This window comes from Somniosus microcephalus, chromosome 20, assembly GCF_052327205.1.
Source record: "Somniosus microcephalus isolate GS21.2 chromosome 20, FLI_Smic_1.0, whole genome shotgun sequence".
NCBI classification, from domain to species: Eukaryota; Metazoa; Chordata; class Chondrichthyes; order Squaliformes; family Somniosidae; genus Somniosus; species Somniosus microcephalus.
In genome coordinates, this window is record NC_141006.1 from 44,859,286 (window position 1) to 44,876,590 (window position 17,305).

The window sequence follows — 17,305 nt, forward strand, 5'->3', positions numbered from 1 at the left end:
CCATCTCACAGCTGTTCACTTTCCAAGGTCAGAAGCTGTTGCTTACTGCATTTGGAAGACAGCTTGAGCTTTATGCAGGTTGCAAATGTTTGGAGTAAACTCTCTATCCAGTGTCACCTCATTGGAACAACCTCTCTCAACATTGACAGATTGCTTCTGTCATCTCAACTTCACCTGCCATCTATGACATCAGCATCGGTGCCCTTGAAACTATCTCACCTTGGTCCTCAGAAACCCACCACGATCAGCCCCAACACCAGCAGCACCAACAACAACTGCAATCAACTGTTGCTGCACAGGACAGAGAGCATCAGCACCTGAGCACATTGCTGGCCGGGAGGCCAGGGATGGCCTCACCATAGCCAAATTTACTTCACTTGACACTGTACACATTGGCTCCCACATGATGCACCAGGTTGGCACCGCCCCACACCAACACCATAAAGCATCCCTACAATGCCCAAGACATTCCTTCCACAGTCATCGCCATTGCAGGGGGTACCGTTATGTCTCACCATTCACTGCAACCCACTAAGACACTTCCAAAGGTGCACACAGATCTGTCCAAGAACGCAAAGTGTTGAAAATAAAGATTTCAATGTTTGACAGCACATTAACGGAAACTTCACATGAACACTGGCTAAAACACCCAAGTGCCTACCCTTGTGTGTTGTTAGTTGGTATGATTGCACTAGGATGAGGGTTGTGTGAGGGGTGGCTAGTGAGATGGGGAAGTGATAATGTAGATAGAGAGGGATGGATGGAAGTGCAAGGTATGTTGGTGTGAGTAAAGATATACAGGAGTAGGGTAGGGAAGGCAGAGTGATGGGGATGTGATGAGAGGTACAGCAGGATGAGGTCGAGTGTGGCTTTGCAGTAACGTTTCTACTGAGATCAATGAAAGGTTTGCACCACTGCAGCCTGGTCCTCCTAACAACATCCCTGCTTGTGTTCTCCTGTGCAATGTGCAACCAGGCTGTGTTGATCTCCTGGGGAGGTCTCTTCCACCCATGGGAAGGGAAGAGAACCTCCCTGTGTGCTGTGACTCCTTCCATTAGCATATGGAGGGAGTCATGAGAGAGCCTGGGTGCAGGCATGCACCTTTGTGTAGTGCTTGTCAGTGTTTGCAGCACCTCAATGCTGTAGAACACTGAGAGCACAACTGTCAAAATAAATTTGCGCATGGTCCCATTAAGGAAACCGACTAATGACGCGTCATCAAGTGATGTCATCAGACCTGCTTCCTTCAATTGGCCGGGTAACACGCTGGCCGGGCTTAACAAGCCCAATCAACGTAAGATCACTTTGGGCAGTGGACTGGAGCCAGCTGCAAGGTCACAACTCGCCACCGACCCCGGCCTCACCGGACCTGCTGAGGTAGGGGAAATCGCAGCCATCATTGCCACAGGCTTTTCCCAGTACTTAAAGAGGAGGTTCATTGATACTGCAGCACCTCATTCTCAGCATTGCTGACTGTGCAGCTGCCTCAACAAAGAGAAGCACAACATGGAGAAGGAGCCGCAGGACTGAAGCAGGTGTGTTCATGGCAGATCCACCTCAGTCAGGTGGTCAGGGTGATTGAATGCTTCAACAAATACTACATACCACCATCTGTACCACAAGCTTCACACACTGCCCAAAGCACCAAGCCCCCAGCACTCACCCACCAACAATCTCTACCTACCAACACTCACACCCACATCTCACACCTTGCACACAATGACAGCTATTCAACTATGGCAGGCACAAGGGTCATTAGTTATTAGAACGAATGTGATATGTGTGATATGTTTATGTATAAATTTATTAATGGAGTTTGCAATATTTTGTGGTCTCTCTCATTTCACCTTTGTGTCCAGGAGGATGCTGTGCTATGGCATGACACACGGATGGTATGATGGGCATGTGGTGAGCAAAAGATATCTGGGGTTTAAGTCATCCTGGTGTGAGGCTGGAGGTCTGTTTGGAGGAGGTGGCAGATTTATGTGACCACCACCTTGGTGATGTGGAGCTGTCTAATACACTGCTCCTTGCTTAACTGAAGGTAGGAGAAGTGCTGTCGAATACCCTCGGAGGGTAAGGCCACCTGGTGAGGGCCCTGATGTCCCTCCTCATCCGTCTGTGCACATGTTCCCGTATTTCTCGCTACCTACGCCCCCTCCGCCGTAGATCCTGGAGGGTGAGGTGGCATGCCAGTACAGCCCTCATTAATGTTGCCAGGTGTAGCAGTTTGAATCTTTGAACAGTAAGTGTAGTCACTGTGCACTTGCCAGAAGACTGCTGATAAAAAAAGAAGCTTGAAATTACTCATGCAAACTGCTCCACTGGCTGAAACTGACAATAAACCACTGAAACTAACCTGCCATGACAGCTGCGAGTGATTAATACTGATGCCTTTAAATAACGTAGCTGGAGCCAGCAACCAGCACCTGCTCTCCCTGTCGCTGTCTGGGTGAGGCACAAAGGTAAGAGGTGACAATGAATTTTGCAGATCGGGCACCCAGTGAGCGTTGCATGCTCACTGATGTCACGATCTGCCTGGCATTGAAATTCCCGGTGGTACCTCGTACCGGTGACACAATGGGGTGGGGGGGGGGCAGATTTGCCATGATTCGCCTCACCCCAGCGCTACTACATCAGAGACCTGTTACCACCCTCTGCAGGCGCTAATGGGAGGTGCTAACCCACCAAATTTTTCCCCAGGTCTCTCCAGTCCTTCCTCATAACTCAGACTTCTAACACTAGGGGTCAGCCTCATGGCTCTTATCTGCACTGTCTCCAACGTTTGAACCCTGTGTCATGGTGACCAGAATTGGATACAGTATTCAAGGCGTGGTCTGACCACAGTACTGTGCAGTTAGATTATGACTGTTAATCCTTCAACATACCAGAAAACTTCTTTTACTTTTCACTTTTATTCCACTTATTTCATATTACAGTTACACTTGAAGCTGGTACCACTTTTAGAACAGTGCAAGTGGACAGCACTGAGTTATCCTGCTTTAGTTAAAACAGAGCTCCGTGCATGCCGATTTAAATACATGCTCAGTACTTTACTCACCTACCTTCAACTACCAGCCAAACTTTTTAAAGTTAGAGTTGTCAAAGTTTGTCTGATAACGCTCCTGTGAAGCGCCTTGCAACGTTTTACTACGTTAAAGGCGCTATATAAATGCAAGTTGTTGTTGATCAGGTTTTCTCATTTTGAAAAATGTAGTGACCCAGATTTTGCAGTAGGAGGGCATCTAATGGTATCTGCTGTTAGTTAGACTTGCCCTTCCACGTTTAGGTTTTTACATTTATTTCCGTGGCAAGTTGCTGCAAGTGTGAACTGATTATGGCGCAGTGAGGGAATCAGGGAATCCGGGACCTGAGTGAACAGGGCAAGCAACTATGTATCGTCTTAACCAATCAGATTGAAGGATTGTGAAGTAAACAGAGGAACGACGGGGAAGGAAGTGTAACTTAGAATGAGTGAATTCAATGTCAAATCAGGTACAGAAAGAGAAATAAAGAGAGGGGGGAAATTGGATTAATGGAGTGAGAAAGATTAGACAGAAAGGAAAAGTAAACATTTTTAAATTTTAATATTGATACATTGAAAATCTTCAACAATTAATACCTGAAGGAATGAGCCTCCACATAGTTAATTTTCAGTGCCAGAGAGGTGATGTGACAGTAATTAACACTTATTAAAAGGGTACTTGCACTTGTAATAAGACTTAACTTTTTGTGGCGAGTTTAGTTCGTATCTATTGCGCAAATACAGAAACTTCACGCCATTCAATGCATTTCAATGGTGAGGCAGACAGTGCAGCAGAGCAGCACAACTCAGGCAGCAACTTTTGGATATTAGCATTTAACTGCGCACCTGGCCCTCGCCTGAAGTTGCTGTACCACTTACGTTTAAATAACAGAGGGCGCCATTAGCCTCATCGTTGTTTTGACAGCAAAATCTGGGCCAATATTAAACTTTATTTAGGTTCAGCAAATTGCCTAAAAAGATTCAAAGTTGTGTAACTGGTGCAAAGCGGAAGCAGCAAAAGCCTGCTGTGCACTATTGAATTGCTCGAAAGTGTGACCCTCAGTGAAGCAGACTAGAGTTGCACCACGACTGCTCTGTGGGTTACACTGAGGTTAGTGACAAAGGAGCTGTGCTTGGATGCACAAACAGAGCCCTGTCCCTGGGTGGTTAATTTTTAATGTTAGGAGCCTACAGGCGAATTTCAGCCCTTTACTTGGGGAAAGATAACTTTATAAAGTTCCCAGCAGATTCAGTATATTGTCCAGGGACTTCTAGAATGTGAATTCTCACCAGGCTGGAGTTCAACTGTAGCTGGTGTGATCAAGCTGCCGTCTTTGGGTAATCTTACACTACTTCAGAAGCTCTGATGCATATTTCAATCTCTCAGGTAGATCTTTTTGGTCCTATGACTCCAATCCAGTGACCTTTCCCCATTGAGTATAACCCATGGATTTAACTAATTCACCACCAGTGAGAACCAGATTTTTTTTTGTATTTGAAAACCCAGCTCTGGCACACATTTAGCTCGGCATAGAAAAGTTTAGGCCAGAGCTTTAACAGAAATCGTCAAATTCTGTTTTTAGACACCAGCGCAGCAGAACTGCCGGCGGTTCTGGAATCCGTATACCCACCCCGCAAATAAGTACTCTCACAGCAAAATTACAACTTAGACTCAAGTCAAATCTGACTTCAGGAATTTGAGCGATTACTGTTGCCCTTCTCCTCAGTTTACATGGAAAAAAAATCCCACAGGAGCATTGCATTCCGATCTTTCCCAGCGAGGAATGACATTTGGGAGGTGGCGGTGGCCTGGTGTGTTATAATTATTTTAGGTTTTATTATGCTGTGGTTGCGACAGGCATGGAAAGTTTCAATCGACTGGGACGTGGCCGCCGTGTGTTCCGCTGGGTGTCGCTGTGACACTGAGACACGGTGCTGCCGGGGCGGAGCGGGACTGCGCCCAGCTCACACTCACCAATGGACAGCACAAGGGAACTTCATGCAGCAGAGGCTCGGCCCGTGTTAAAAAGTAAACACCCACATCAATGTGTGTTTTTCAAGTCATGTTAGCAGCAGGATGATCAGCCATGATCTCATTGAATGGCGGAGCAGGCTCGAGGGGCCGAATGGCCTACTCCTGCTCCTATCTTCTATGTTTCTATGGAGAGCGAACCCGTGTGATCTTCGAATCAAGGACGAGTCTTATAAATGCCTCAATTTTGCGTCTCATTTTAGAACAACAATTATTTTGCAGATCATTGAGGAAAGGATTCGAATCTGGCCTGGGATAACTCGCCGATCAGTTGATTTTTTTCTTTGCACATTAGCTAGCTTCTCTTACCGTTTGCATCCTGTGTGTGTCTCTGTGCGTACGCGGGGCGATAGATTTAGTTATTTAGATAAATTCGACGGGCAGGATTCAGTATTTTCTTTTAAAAATTCAACCAGATGCGAAAGCACAGGAGTAATGCAAATGTATTAGTAGATTTGTGACAGGGGAAAAATGGGATTTAGAAACCAAAAGCATTTAATAGTGGGTTTAATTAAAGGTGAGATTAAACTGTTTAAAGAATGAATTCAGGTCGCTCCAAAGGCGGTGAGATTCACCCCCCGCCCGCTTCTCTCCTCCAACAACAACAACAAAAGCTGGGGGTCGCTGCAGGCGACAGAGGGAGAATTCAATTGATTTTAATGTGAGATCTTCAATCTGTGAATGTCCCTCAAAGCTGACACCGAGAACCAGGGCTAAATCTCCTAACAACACACGAATTACACAAAGACATGGCAGAGAGAGAGAGGGGGAATCAAATCACACACACACATTTACAACAGAAAGCAGAATAGCAATCAGCGATGCAGGTTACAGAAAGACAACAGTTTAACATTATAAACAGCTAAAGGATGGTAATAAAATGTATTAAATAACACGTCAGATCACAGCGAGTAAAGAGAGATAAACTAATGCCATTAACTTGGCAATGCAACACGGAGACGCAAAAATAGATAGAATGTATAACGAAAGTGGTTTTCAAATAGGAACCGTTTACGAAAGATGCATGGATTTGCACAAATGGCAATATTTAAAATCTATGAGAAATCGGTTTTGGAATGCAATCGAAAAAAAAGCTAAAAAGTCAATCGCGAGGATCTAATCGTTTCAAAACTGCAAAAGCATTCCTGTGTTGAAATATATGGACTATTGTTATCAGCGGATTCAGAAAATACTGAGAATCAAACGCCACTTGCTCCTGACAGATGATTTCTGTAATATCACTTCCTGGCGTTCACCACTAGGAAATCGTGCGGATGTTTCTTCGAGTGACTTGTGCAGTTTTGAAAACTGGAAGAGACATCCAGTATTCGCCGGACTGACTACCTGGGAAGAGGCACATATCCGGAGTCTGGGGCAATTGATGAATTGTATTAATAATGCTAATAAAAGGCAGCCGGTTCCCTTCTGTTTTAAACATCTCGTGAATAACTAATATCAGCCCTCTCAAAATAAACTTTTAAAAGTTTATTAATTTCTTATGGGACCCCTTAATATCTTTTGCACAGCACGAATAAGCAACACACTCCTGTCCCCCCAAGAAAGCACTAAAACTGCGGGGAGGGGTGGGGGGGTATCGTATTTATTTCTCTAGATGTCGGAGAGTCCCAGGGTCTGACTAACTCCCTCTTATACTCTGTTTATGAATAACTGCGAAGTACTTTTGCAGACAACGACACCTTATCGCGGAGAAAACATGTCTATTCTCCCCTTGGATTCCATGCACAGTATTTATATATAAATAGTTATTATAAAACCCGTCTATCTATTTCCCTCCTTACACGTAACACTGGTTTTATCCCTGTTGCCAAAATATATGAAACTTATTTCGAAGGAATATGATAAGCTGATCGAACCCTTAATGAGACCAAATATGTATTGGGTTGCGGTGAAGCTGTAGCTATCCTTACCAAATGTATGTACATATTTACATGTATGTATGGGCCTGGAAGTAAACTTTTTTTAATGGTTGATTATTTTGATATCCGTATTCAGTTAAATTTACCCGTGCATTTTCCGGGATTATATCCGTCCTTTAAAGAGGAAAAAATGAATGCTTGGTGAAGAAAGATATCCCCAAAATGTATTCTTTACGCACCAAGTTCTTGATTATCCCAGGACATGTTCTTAAAACAACGGAAATGAAAATGCGTTTTTTCCTCTGGTTTTAGTTATTAGTCTAAAATAAATCTACCAGGACATAAGTCCTTCGCTGAACCTCATTCGCGTGTTTGTTTAGCTGTGAGTGAGACATTAAATAGTCTAAAGGGAGCAACAACATTTAAGAGAGTGTGCAAAATGTTCTTAGAACCCATTCTTCATCATCATACTTATGTAGGTTTCCCGAATTGCTTGAGCTTGTCAAATCAGAAATATTTTGAACATTCTTAATGAAATTTATTATCGGTGATCAGATCACCTGAACCGCATGGGGAAACCCGTTTTGTTACAGGTCAAAAAGTTTTGATTTTTCGAGCTGCGGTCCTTGTCAAAGTGATGGCTACTAAGTACGAGGCTGTGCAACTGGAATGAACGAAGAAAATCCCCAGTATGTGGTATTGTGTACCAGTATTACGGCCAGTGAGAGGCACTACTGTCAGTACAACGACACACACAGAGCCACCTTCCCCACACACACTCACAGAGTTTCTTACAGACACACACAGCTTTAAAAAAATCAACACACACAAATCTTTCTCATACACCCAAGCACACTTACTTACAGGCATACGTATATAATCTCTCTGTTTTACTCAATTCCTATTCTCACAACCGCTTTTTTCTTCACATTCAACAATCTTTCTGTTAGAAATGTCCAGAACGGACAAAGTATTTCTCGCACGATTTGTGGAGAAAGTTCTCATCTATCGCAAAAGATTGAAATACTTTCGGTTACAATTGACGACTTTCGCAACCTCACTTGTAAAGCCGTGCAATTTTCCTTGTATTTATGCATATTTATCGCCCAGTGCCTGATTCATATCCTTACTCCCATAAAGATCGTCTTAAAGGCGTTGTGCATTTTTTTGGTCCATTAGTATTTAATCGTGGACAGTTCTGAACTTTCAGGTAATTTATTTGAGAAAGTTTTCCTAATAATGTTATGTTTCTTAAACTTTTTTTTGCAATGAAGTTTGATTTTTAATGTTCGATTTGAATACATCCTGCAACCACAATACATACAGCCGGCACATCGGGGATTTAAAATGTAAATCAGCCATCCCCCGTGGCAATGCCGCTAGGAAATGGTCAGTACAACTGACCCAAACTTTGTTTTATTATTAACATTGCGGATATTCATGCGTTAGAGTGAGGGCGGGATATTTCTGAGCACAGCCTGGCGTACAGGTAACGATGAAGTTTAGTTCTTGTTCTAAGATTTAGCTCTTGTATCGAGCCACGTTCCTGCTGATTAAATTGGAGACAGTTCCAGCTCTCCCACCCACCCCCCTGCTTCGGCCGGGACACAGTCGACAGTGTGTGTGTGTTAGCGGCCATTTCTAAACTTTCCGATTTATTTGCCCGAGTAAATTCTAACTGAAAAGAACGAGGGGGGCGGGGGGGGGGGGAGGCAAATTTCACAGCAAAAGCCACAAAGGAAGATTTCTACAATAGCCAGCTAAATGAAGTAGGGAGGAAGAAAACAAACACAATCCCGGAGCCCAAGACCAACCAGTTCAGTGACCCATTTGTTACACCTGCTAATTATCATCTTCGTTTCAATATCATTTATTCGGAAATGTAAGTAAGATCTTGTAAGCGCACGTTCAGTGTTACAATGGGAACGTTGCAAATTTACCGATGTCGCTGCAACTTGAAACTTTTTTTTAAAACAAATGGACTTGGTTTGGAGACAAGGCCTCTGTACCTGCAGGGACTGAGAGAGAAAATAAGGCAGGAAAGATGGAAAGGAGCGAGTTCCAGAAAGGAAGTTAAGAAAAGCTGTGTAAACGGAGTCCCATCCGAGGCTTTAAATAAATACCTTGTTAGACTGGGCGGGCCTCGAAGTTTATTGTTGAAAATAATTTGTTAAATGTCTTTATTATATTAAAACAGAAATATTTACCATGAAGTCTAAGATGCTGTACCATGTCGACTGTAACACAAAAACCTGAAGAGCACAATTACCAGTATCAACACCACCGGCACAAAAGAGAGTTTATGAATATTTCATAACCGGGCTCGGAATAATTTTTAATTTCATTTCATTTCCACATGTACACTGAGCTATTACAAGGGAGCACTGAACAAAGATTAGCCGCAATATTTGGTTCGGTTGGCGGAAGAGGACGAGTCTGCGAGGCTAGGGGGGGGGGGGGGGGGGGAACAGACCTGGAAACTCGGGCAAGAATTCAGCATCAAGCCGGGCCAGCCAGCTCTTCCGACTGGATCAGAAGCAGAAGACGCCGCAAGCGACGCCAACTGTTCAATGCATTCAGATTTAAAACAGGCCCTCCGGCAACGTCGCTGACCGGCAGAAAAGGTAGAAAAAGCCCATCGCCGAGGCGGATTGCCAGCTTCCACCGTCCCGACTCCTCGCAAACTTTTAACAAGTTGTCTTCCTGCAGGGTTGGAACCGGGGCTCCGATCAGCAGTTTTGTGTCGTTTTGTGTTTTTTTTTTAAACCCATGGCATTTTTTTTAAAGTGTGTTTATTTTCTGTTAAATATCTGTATTGGAGAGAGTTCTTCCTTTTCACCCGCTGTCCCCGGGCTGCGGATGATTTACTCCCCAGCTCCAGTCACTTTGTGCCCGGCTGGTGATGGGCAGATCGCGCACACAGACAAGTCTTCAATAAAAAAAAATGTGCAAAATACATATTGTCTCTGGGGTTTTTTCACTCCCTCTTTTAAATGTCTCTGTCGATTCCTCCCGCTATTTCCCTTTCCCTCCCGGAGCAGGAGTTGTTCCATTTGACACAGGAAGTGCGCGTCCCCGGCGCCCGGTGTCGAGAACGCGCAGCGCTCGTTCACGCTCGGCCGATTAAAGATTTGCTGATATTTAATAGAAGAGACAGCCCGGGACTCAGTGAGACAGAGAGAGAGAGAGAGAGAGCGAAACTCGGAGCCGATCCCAGCCTCAAACTCTTCAGCTTGGCCACCTCTTCCAAATACATCCCCGACACGCGGATCTTTATGGATTTTGGGCTCGTTTTCTCCTAATTCTTTGGAGTTTGTTCCGACTGAAAAGAACAAAAATAGAAAGAAGAAACTGGGATTGTTTGGGATTTGGCGTCCCCCAGATTGCACAGATGTTGGTACACACGTATGCTGCAATGGTGAGTACGGCAGAGAGGGGGAAACGGGGCCGTTTATATCGGATTGAAACTAAATTCAGGGCATTGTGCGGAGAGGCGAAAAAAAGGTTTATTTCCTTACCAAATAATGTACAACAGATGGTTCACCCGACCCGCGTTGTTTCTCCATCGCTTTCGCTATTTTGGCCAACTTTTGGTATTTCACAATGGAGAGCTCAACCAGTTCAAAACTGGAACTCCCACACGGGGAAACTTTAATATATTGACACACAAGCTAAAAACAAAACGGGGGCACTGTGTGTGTGTGTGTGTGTGTGTGTGTGGGAGGGGGTGGGGGGTGGGGGTAAGTATTTTCTCCTCTGGGCTGGGTGGTGGGGGGGGGGGAGGGGGGGGGGAATCTGATTTTGATTCCAGATCTGTAGCCGATACATTTCCTCACGAACTTATTGCGCAAAAAACAAGGTGCAGTTTTCGATAAGAGGCAGAGGAATAAAATTCAAATAATCGCACAGGGAGCTGTAAACGAAAGTAAGAAAGGACGAGCAATGCATAAGAAAATAAAATGGAAAAAATAAGCATCAACTCCATATATATATATATAAAAAATTAAATCAAAGACTAAAAGGAAGTGAATGAACCGGGGAGGGCTGTGCTGTTGGGCTTCACTCGCATTCAGTGAGTTTCGCTCCTGTAATCGCTTCTCTTGTTTGTTCTCCTCTCCCAGGATCGGCACGATGGAATGAACGGCAGTCACAGTGCCCGCCTCGCCCAGCTCGGCTCCATGAGCCAGGCGCCCTACGCCACGGCCCCGCCGCTCTCGCACACCCCTTCCTCGGATTTCCAGCCGCCTTACTTCCCGCCGCCCTACCAGCCCCTGCCCTACCCGCAGAGCCAGGAGCCGTACGCTCACGTCAACGACCCTTACTCCCTGGCCAGCCCCCTGCACCAGCCCCAGCAGCACCCGTGGCAGCAGAGGCAGCGCCAGGAGGTGGCGGCCGAGCAGGGCATCCTGCATCAGCCCCGGGGTCTGTCCCAGTTGTCGAGCCTCGACCACCGCCGGGATTACCATGCGATCCGGCGGCCTGATGTGCTGCTCCATTCCGGCCACGGCTTGGACTCGAACCATGGACTGGTCGACACGCTGGCTCTCCACGCCCTCAACCATCATGGACTGGACGATGTGCAGGTACGGAGTCCAATGCAATTAACACTTTATTATATATAATATATATATACACACAGGACGGAAACAATTGTTATGGGGAATTTATTCGTTTTGAATGGAAAAAAACGACCCTAAGAAATATTACAAATATAAACTCAACGTTATTTCTGACACAACACGATTTTTTTTACACAGAAACTGAAATAAATAAATAACTGGCAGCACAGGCTCAGGAGAAGTTTGCAACGAACTGACTAGTTTAAAGCTCGCTCCCAGGAGCCACACCGTGAGCACGGGAGAAGGCGGCTGCATTGTCTGCAAACGCTGACACTGTGTTTATAATAACTCGCCAATGCGAAAAGATGAGCTGTTTTAACACGGCGAAATCCTCTCGATTATTATTGCATAAATATACTGAAGGGGAAAAAACACAGCGGCTGTATTTTTGTTTTGAATCAGGGTTTCATCCTCATTCTCCTCGAATCCGAACATATTTCAGTCCGTGTTATTGTTTCATTTTGTAAATTTATGTTCCAATTGATTTCTAAATAATTGGCCGATTTGGTGAATTAATATATATTTATTTCATTGTTAAATGATAGATATTTTCCAAATGAAAGTCCGCATTACTGAGACAGTGTCTGAAGGATAAGGCTGTGTGTGTAACATATGATGACGGGTCCAAGTACTTATGAATCGTTCTGACCTATATGCAGCGCTCCTGACAACAACAATCTGGTTTGCAGAGCAAAACCTAAGTAACGAGACAACTTAAACCAAGAGAAAGTGACAGTTTATTAATACAGGCGGTTCATTATCGTCACACTTTAGACCGTGCGCTTTGTCTGGCTCTCTTTCCACCCCCCCCCCCCCCCTTTCCCCCACCCTCAGTTTGTGTGAAGGATTTGTACGGTCTATTGGTCTGTGTTTAAACTATGGCTGGGTGATCAGAACACAATCTGACAAGTTTCACCTATCAGGGGCTGGGTTCGGAAGCGGCAGCACGGTGAATCTGCAGCATCCCCCCGTAGCACGTCCTGTGCGGATTCGCAGGGGACCGAATGTTCACTTGGACGGGGGGGGGGGGGGGGGGGAATGGGAGAACCGTCCGGCAGCGTTTCAGAGCCAGTTATTCATTATTGTAGCTGCCTTTCTCGATAGATCCAGGGGTGCCGAGGTGTTCAATAGGAAAGTGACAACCCCCTGTCGCGTTGTATCAATTTTTTAAACCACAAAATAGTAATTTCCTGGTAATTACAGCATGATGGAAATATTTTTCAGCTTCAATTTCGTTGATGAAGCAAACCGATTCCCAGAATTAAAAATAAATCCAAGGGGTACGTTCAGTGCGGGCGTTTTGGGTTTCCGCCTTTACTCAAGTTAATCGTAGGCACATCAATGAATATTTTATTTATATAATAAAACGTGGATCGTTTTAACACAGAGGTCTTCGTTTGAGTTCATTCCGGGCGGGTGGGTTGCCTGTAATAAAATCAAGAACGATTGGAGCTGAACATTATCACTGGGTCCTGTACGGTCGCTCCCTGTGCTCCCGCACTGGCGGGATCTGTTAATCCTCGTCCCGGTGGATTGTTCCACTGAAAGCTTTTTCTAATTATAGGCTTTGTAAACACTACTCGCCTTATTAACTCCGCGCGTTAGCGCTGTGTGTAGCGTTTAGCAACACCCCCCCCCACCCTCAAAATTTTTTTTACTAATTTAAAAAGGCAAAAAAAAATTCGTAAGAAATCGCCTGCGATCGAAAAACTCGACTTGGTCATGAAATGAAAAGAGCGAGGGTTAGTCGCAAAGTGGCCGAGTTATGTGGATTGTGGCTGTAAAGGAAAATAAGCCCTTTGTCAGAGACAGCGCTTCCCTGGTTATTTGCAATAATTTTTTTTTCAGAATCATTTTATAACCAGGTGCAAAATGATATAAAAACAGGATTTTCTCTGGCTGGCTTTGTTCAGTCTTCCCTCCCCACTGTTAACTGTGTGCCGAGGTGATAGATTTTCTCACTCTTCATTGCCGGGGTTTTGATGCTGTCACGATTATTTCTGTAAAGTGGTCTTTGACTTCTTGGTCCCAGTGCTTTTACAAATCTACTGAGGTTGATCATAAATAGCAAAGAGGTGCTGGGGAAACGAACGAGACTTAAAAGTTTCAGAATTGGCAAATAATTTAATAAACATGATATATATATATATATAAATCCCGAAATCTAACCGTTTATCTTTAATTGCTGTTAGTGTTTTCTCAAACGCTTTTGAAAATCTTACCCCACCCCTGTCGCCTGAACACCCACTCAATCCACCGCTCCCAGCAAAATCCTGGTATATTTGACTAGATTATATTACAGTCTCCATAACATGGACCAGGTATCACGCCAGTGGAATTCTAACTAATAGGGGGTGGGGGTAAGATTAATAATCTACGAATTCATAACAATAATATATTCTGCTTTGCGCGATTGAGCACATTTATTGCAGGATGTCAATTTAAAACGCATTGAGGATATATATATATCAAATTTAAAAAAAATCTGTTTTATCAGATTAACAAATCCAAATTATAGTTGGACTCAGCAAACACTTCCCCACTTGATTTAAATTTGTATTTCAGTTAGCTGGAAGTTTGGCAAAATGGCCAGTGAAGATATGTCCTAAAAAAAGGTGATCTTCTCTATTGAAAGGATTAATTCTGTCGTCAAGGTAACCTGATAGTTATATAATAACAATCGGGCTTTTATAGAAGTGAATTTCACCCAGTGCACCAGCTAACCTAGTTTGAGGGTGTTTGTCTCCGTAGGGTGAATTAATATGTAATTCACATTGCACGAGTTTCGATGTAAGTTATAAACCAGGTGCACGGTTTGAATGTGAATGGAGCCTTTAACGCGGTCCTTCCATTCCAGGTGTCAGTTCAATGAGAAACGGGCTGTCACTCGCGTCCAGTATCTGACCCTGGTAAATAATTATTTCACAATAATAGTGTAACAACAGCTCTTACCGTTTTCACTGTTTTCTCCTCTTCAAAACTGAAATTCCCACAGAGTGCGGACAAACGCATAATTTGTTTCGATCATAAAATTACCAGGTGCCATTTCTCATCTGACCATCATTCTGATCTCAGCAGAACAAGTAATGACAGCTTTACTCAGAATTTTAATTGTAGTTTAACATAAGGTGCGGATCATAGTCTATATATTTATATAACTGCGTTAAAATAAGTACCTAAATATACTCCAAATAATTTCCCAGATTGACACCAACTAAAATTGGTGAACTCCTGGTGAACAAAATATAGCCACGTAGAACCGAAGTGAAAAGACTGTGTAAACTAGTCGGATACAATGTATTTTGGGTAACAAGGGAAGTTTGATGACTTCCTGCTTTATGAACACGAGCCCTTAAAGAACTCGAGAACCCCGGGACACCTTGTAAATTCTCAGAAGAGATACAGCAGAACTCACAAGCACCTGGAAAGCGAAGTTAATTGCGAAGAATCCGCGGAATGTTCGACCTTGCTTGGCTTTGACTAGTTTTTACACGAATGTGCTGACTGTACAAGCTGAGAGTCCAGTGACATGTTTGCAGACGGCATGGGACGACATTTTCATTTTGCTGAACTTCAATTAAATGTCATCTTCCCTCTTAACATCCTTCCTAATATCACATTTTCCTTATTGTCACATTCCCCCTCATCCCATATATCCCCTAATATCGCATTCTCCCTAATATCGCATCCCCCCTAACATTCGCCCTAACATCACATTTCCCGTAATGTCACATTCCCCCTAATATCACATTGCACAGGCAATATCTAATGTGCACAGGGGGGGGAAAAAACAACTGGGGGACTTCCTTTGGAAATCCGGACAGGAAAGAGCTGTGATTTTATCCTCTAAAGATGATGGTTGGAAATTGCTATTTGAAGTTTGCTTCTTTCTACACCGTTTTCAAACATAGAAATGACTGAGGCATTGCTCGTGTGTGTTAAAGAGAGTGCAAAAACCCTGACATTTAAATCAGATAGAGACCGAGGGAACAGCGGGAGGAAAGTCCAGCCCAATGGATGAATTAAGGTAGCAGTTTGCTTAACAGGAATATTGACCCAACTAACCTGACCTGTCCCAGTGCAGTGTGTTCTTGTTTGTTTTAAAATTATGAATATAATATGCAAAATCAAGAGAGCAAATTGCATGTGCGAGACTGACACAATCGGAGCCTTTGGTCACTGTTGGGTTTGGGACAGCAAACTCGTTCTGAGTAAAAGTTCCGTCTGGGTGCGAAAGTAACCACTTTTATTCTTACCTAATGAGAATTATTTTGACATGAAACAATAAAGTAATCAGAGGAGTTCTTATTACCAGAAAAGGGACACAATTCATTGAGGACCTCAGTAACTTCTAACTTAGTATAACATCGCAAATCTCCCTAATTTAGAGCTATAGTGTAATAAAGGACTTGATCCACGCAGTATAATTTATTCTTATTGGCTTCTGTAATTAGACTTGAACGCTGCTTGGAACAGATATATTTCCCTCTTTGCAGTTTTTTTTAAATACAGATTGAGGACTAATTCAAATACGTTAAGTTCTCAAAAGACACGAGGCAATATAATTTATTTTACACCTCCGGGATAAAAGTTAATCTAACAATTTGTATTAATTTTTTTCCGTAAAGTTAGACTTTAGTTTGATTTTTAATTATCTTGTTAGATTTGCATGTAGCAAGATATGGGTCCGTGTATAATAAATCAAAATCCTATTTCTTCGAAAATATTGATACAATTTGTCAGATTAACTTTTCTCTCAGAAATGTAAACGACATTATATTGTATCTCCTGTCTATTGAGTCCATTTGAATTAATCCTGAGTCATCTACTCTGTATATAATAAAGTATTGCAAAGAAGGAAATATATTTGATCCAGGCAGGATACAGATATCATTTTGAGGGGTTCCCTCTAATAATGGGCTGCCTGTTAACCTGGTCCCAGTCCCCATTTTGTCTTGTATCATGAGACCCATGTATGAAATGTCTTATTTATACTGCAGTGTAAATAGCAAAGGAAGATTGGTCGAAACATTCAGGGCCCAGTTCTATCCAGCGTATTTTTGTGCATTATATAAACTGTACCAGTAAAATTACCTGGGAGCTTCCCATGTGATACCTGGAGCCTCTGGAGCAGATGACTGCGGCAATGGGCTTACATTGAAAGAGTAGCAGGGATCGCTCGTGTTTCCAGTGCAGATCAGTACCCACCTAACACGAAACACCAACTTTCATTCCAACTTTATGTTCTTTTGCTATCGTCGTTTATGTTCACGCCTATAGCTATGAATATTCACGAGTTTTGCAATTCGTGTATAGTATACTTTCCTGTGCGGCGTGGCGGAAAATAACCGCTCCCAAACAAAATAATTCAAATTAGTTACTAAAGAATGGCTCGAACATATGCAAGACAATCGCAATGGCGATCATCTTACAGGATAAGTAGTAAAGTGGCGTGTTCGGGTATACAGGCTCACTCCTACTCTTGTAAAAGAGCGGTTAATAGCCCCAAACAGTGTCTGTCTAGTTATTTCACCACAGGCCAGCACAGCAAACTGCAGTCAGACCTCTTCTGTCAACGTGTTTGGATGTAAATAAGATTTCCTGTTGATGATGATTATGTCGTATCACAGATGCTATAGCTTAAATCCCAAAGTGACCATAAACAACCAGGACATATGGAGCTGATTCTGCTGCTTTATAACCCAAATCTGTTATAATGTGGGCACTGTGTGGAACAGCTGCTTTAACCCTC

The 17,305-nt window shown here is 43.4% G+C and overlaps 1 protein-coding gene across 2 annotated transcripts in view; it reads left to right on the top strand.

The window, feature by feature from the left end:
- Positions 1-10,066: 10,066 nt before the first annotated feature.
- Positions 10,067-17,305, top strand: part of tfap2e (transcription factor AP-2 epsilon) — an 89,516-nt gene continuing 82,277 nt past the window's right edge. The window contains exons 1-2 of one of the 2 annotated variants that reach the window (XM_085962571.1): positions 10,067-10,352; positions 11,056-11,517. In XM_085962571.1, the coding sequence (XP_085818697.1) occupies positions 10,326-10,352; positions 11,056-11,517 (489 nt within the window). In that variant the 5' untranslated portion in view covers positions 10,067-10,325. The remainder of the gene's footprint in view (positions 10,353-11,055; positions 11,518-17,305) is intronic. The other variant, XM_085962572.1, reaches the window with a different exon arrangement.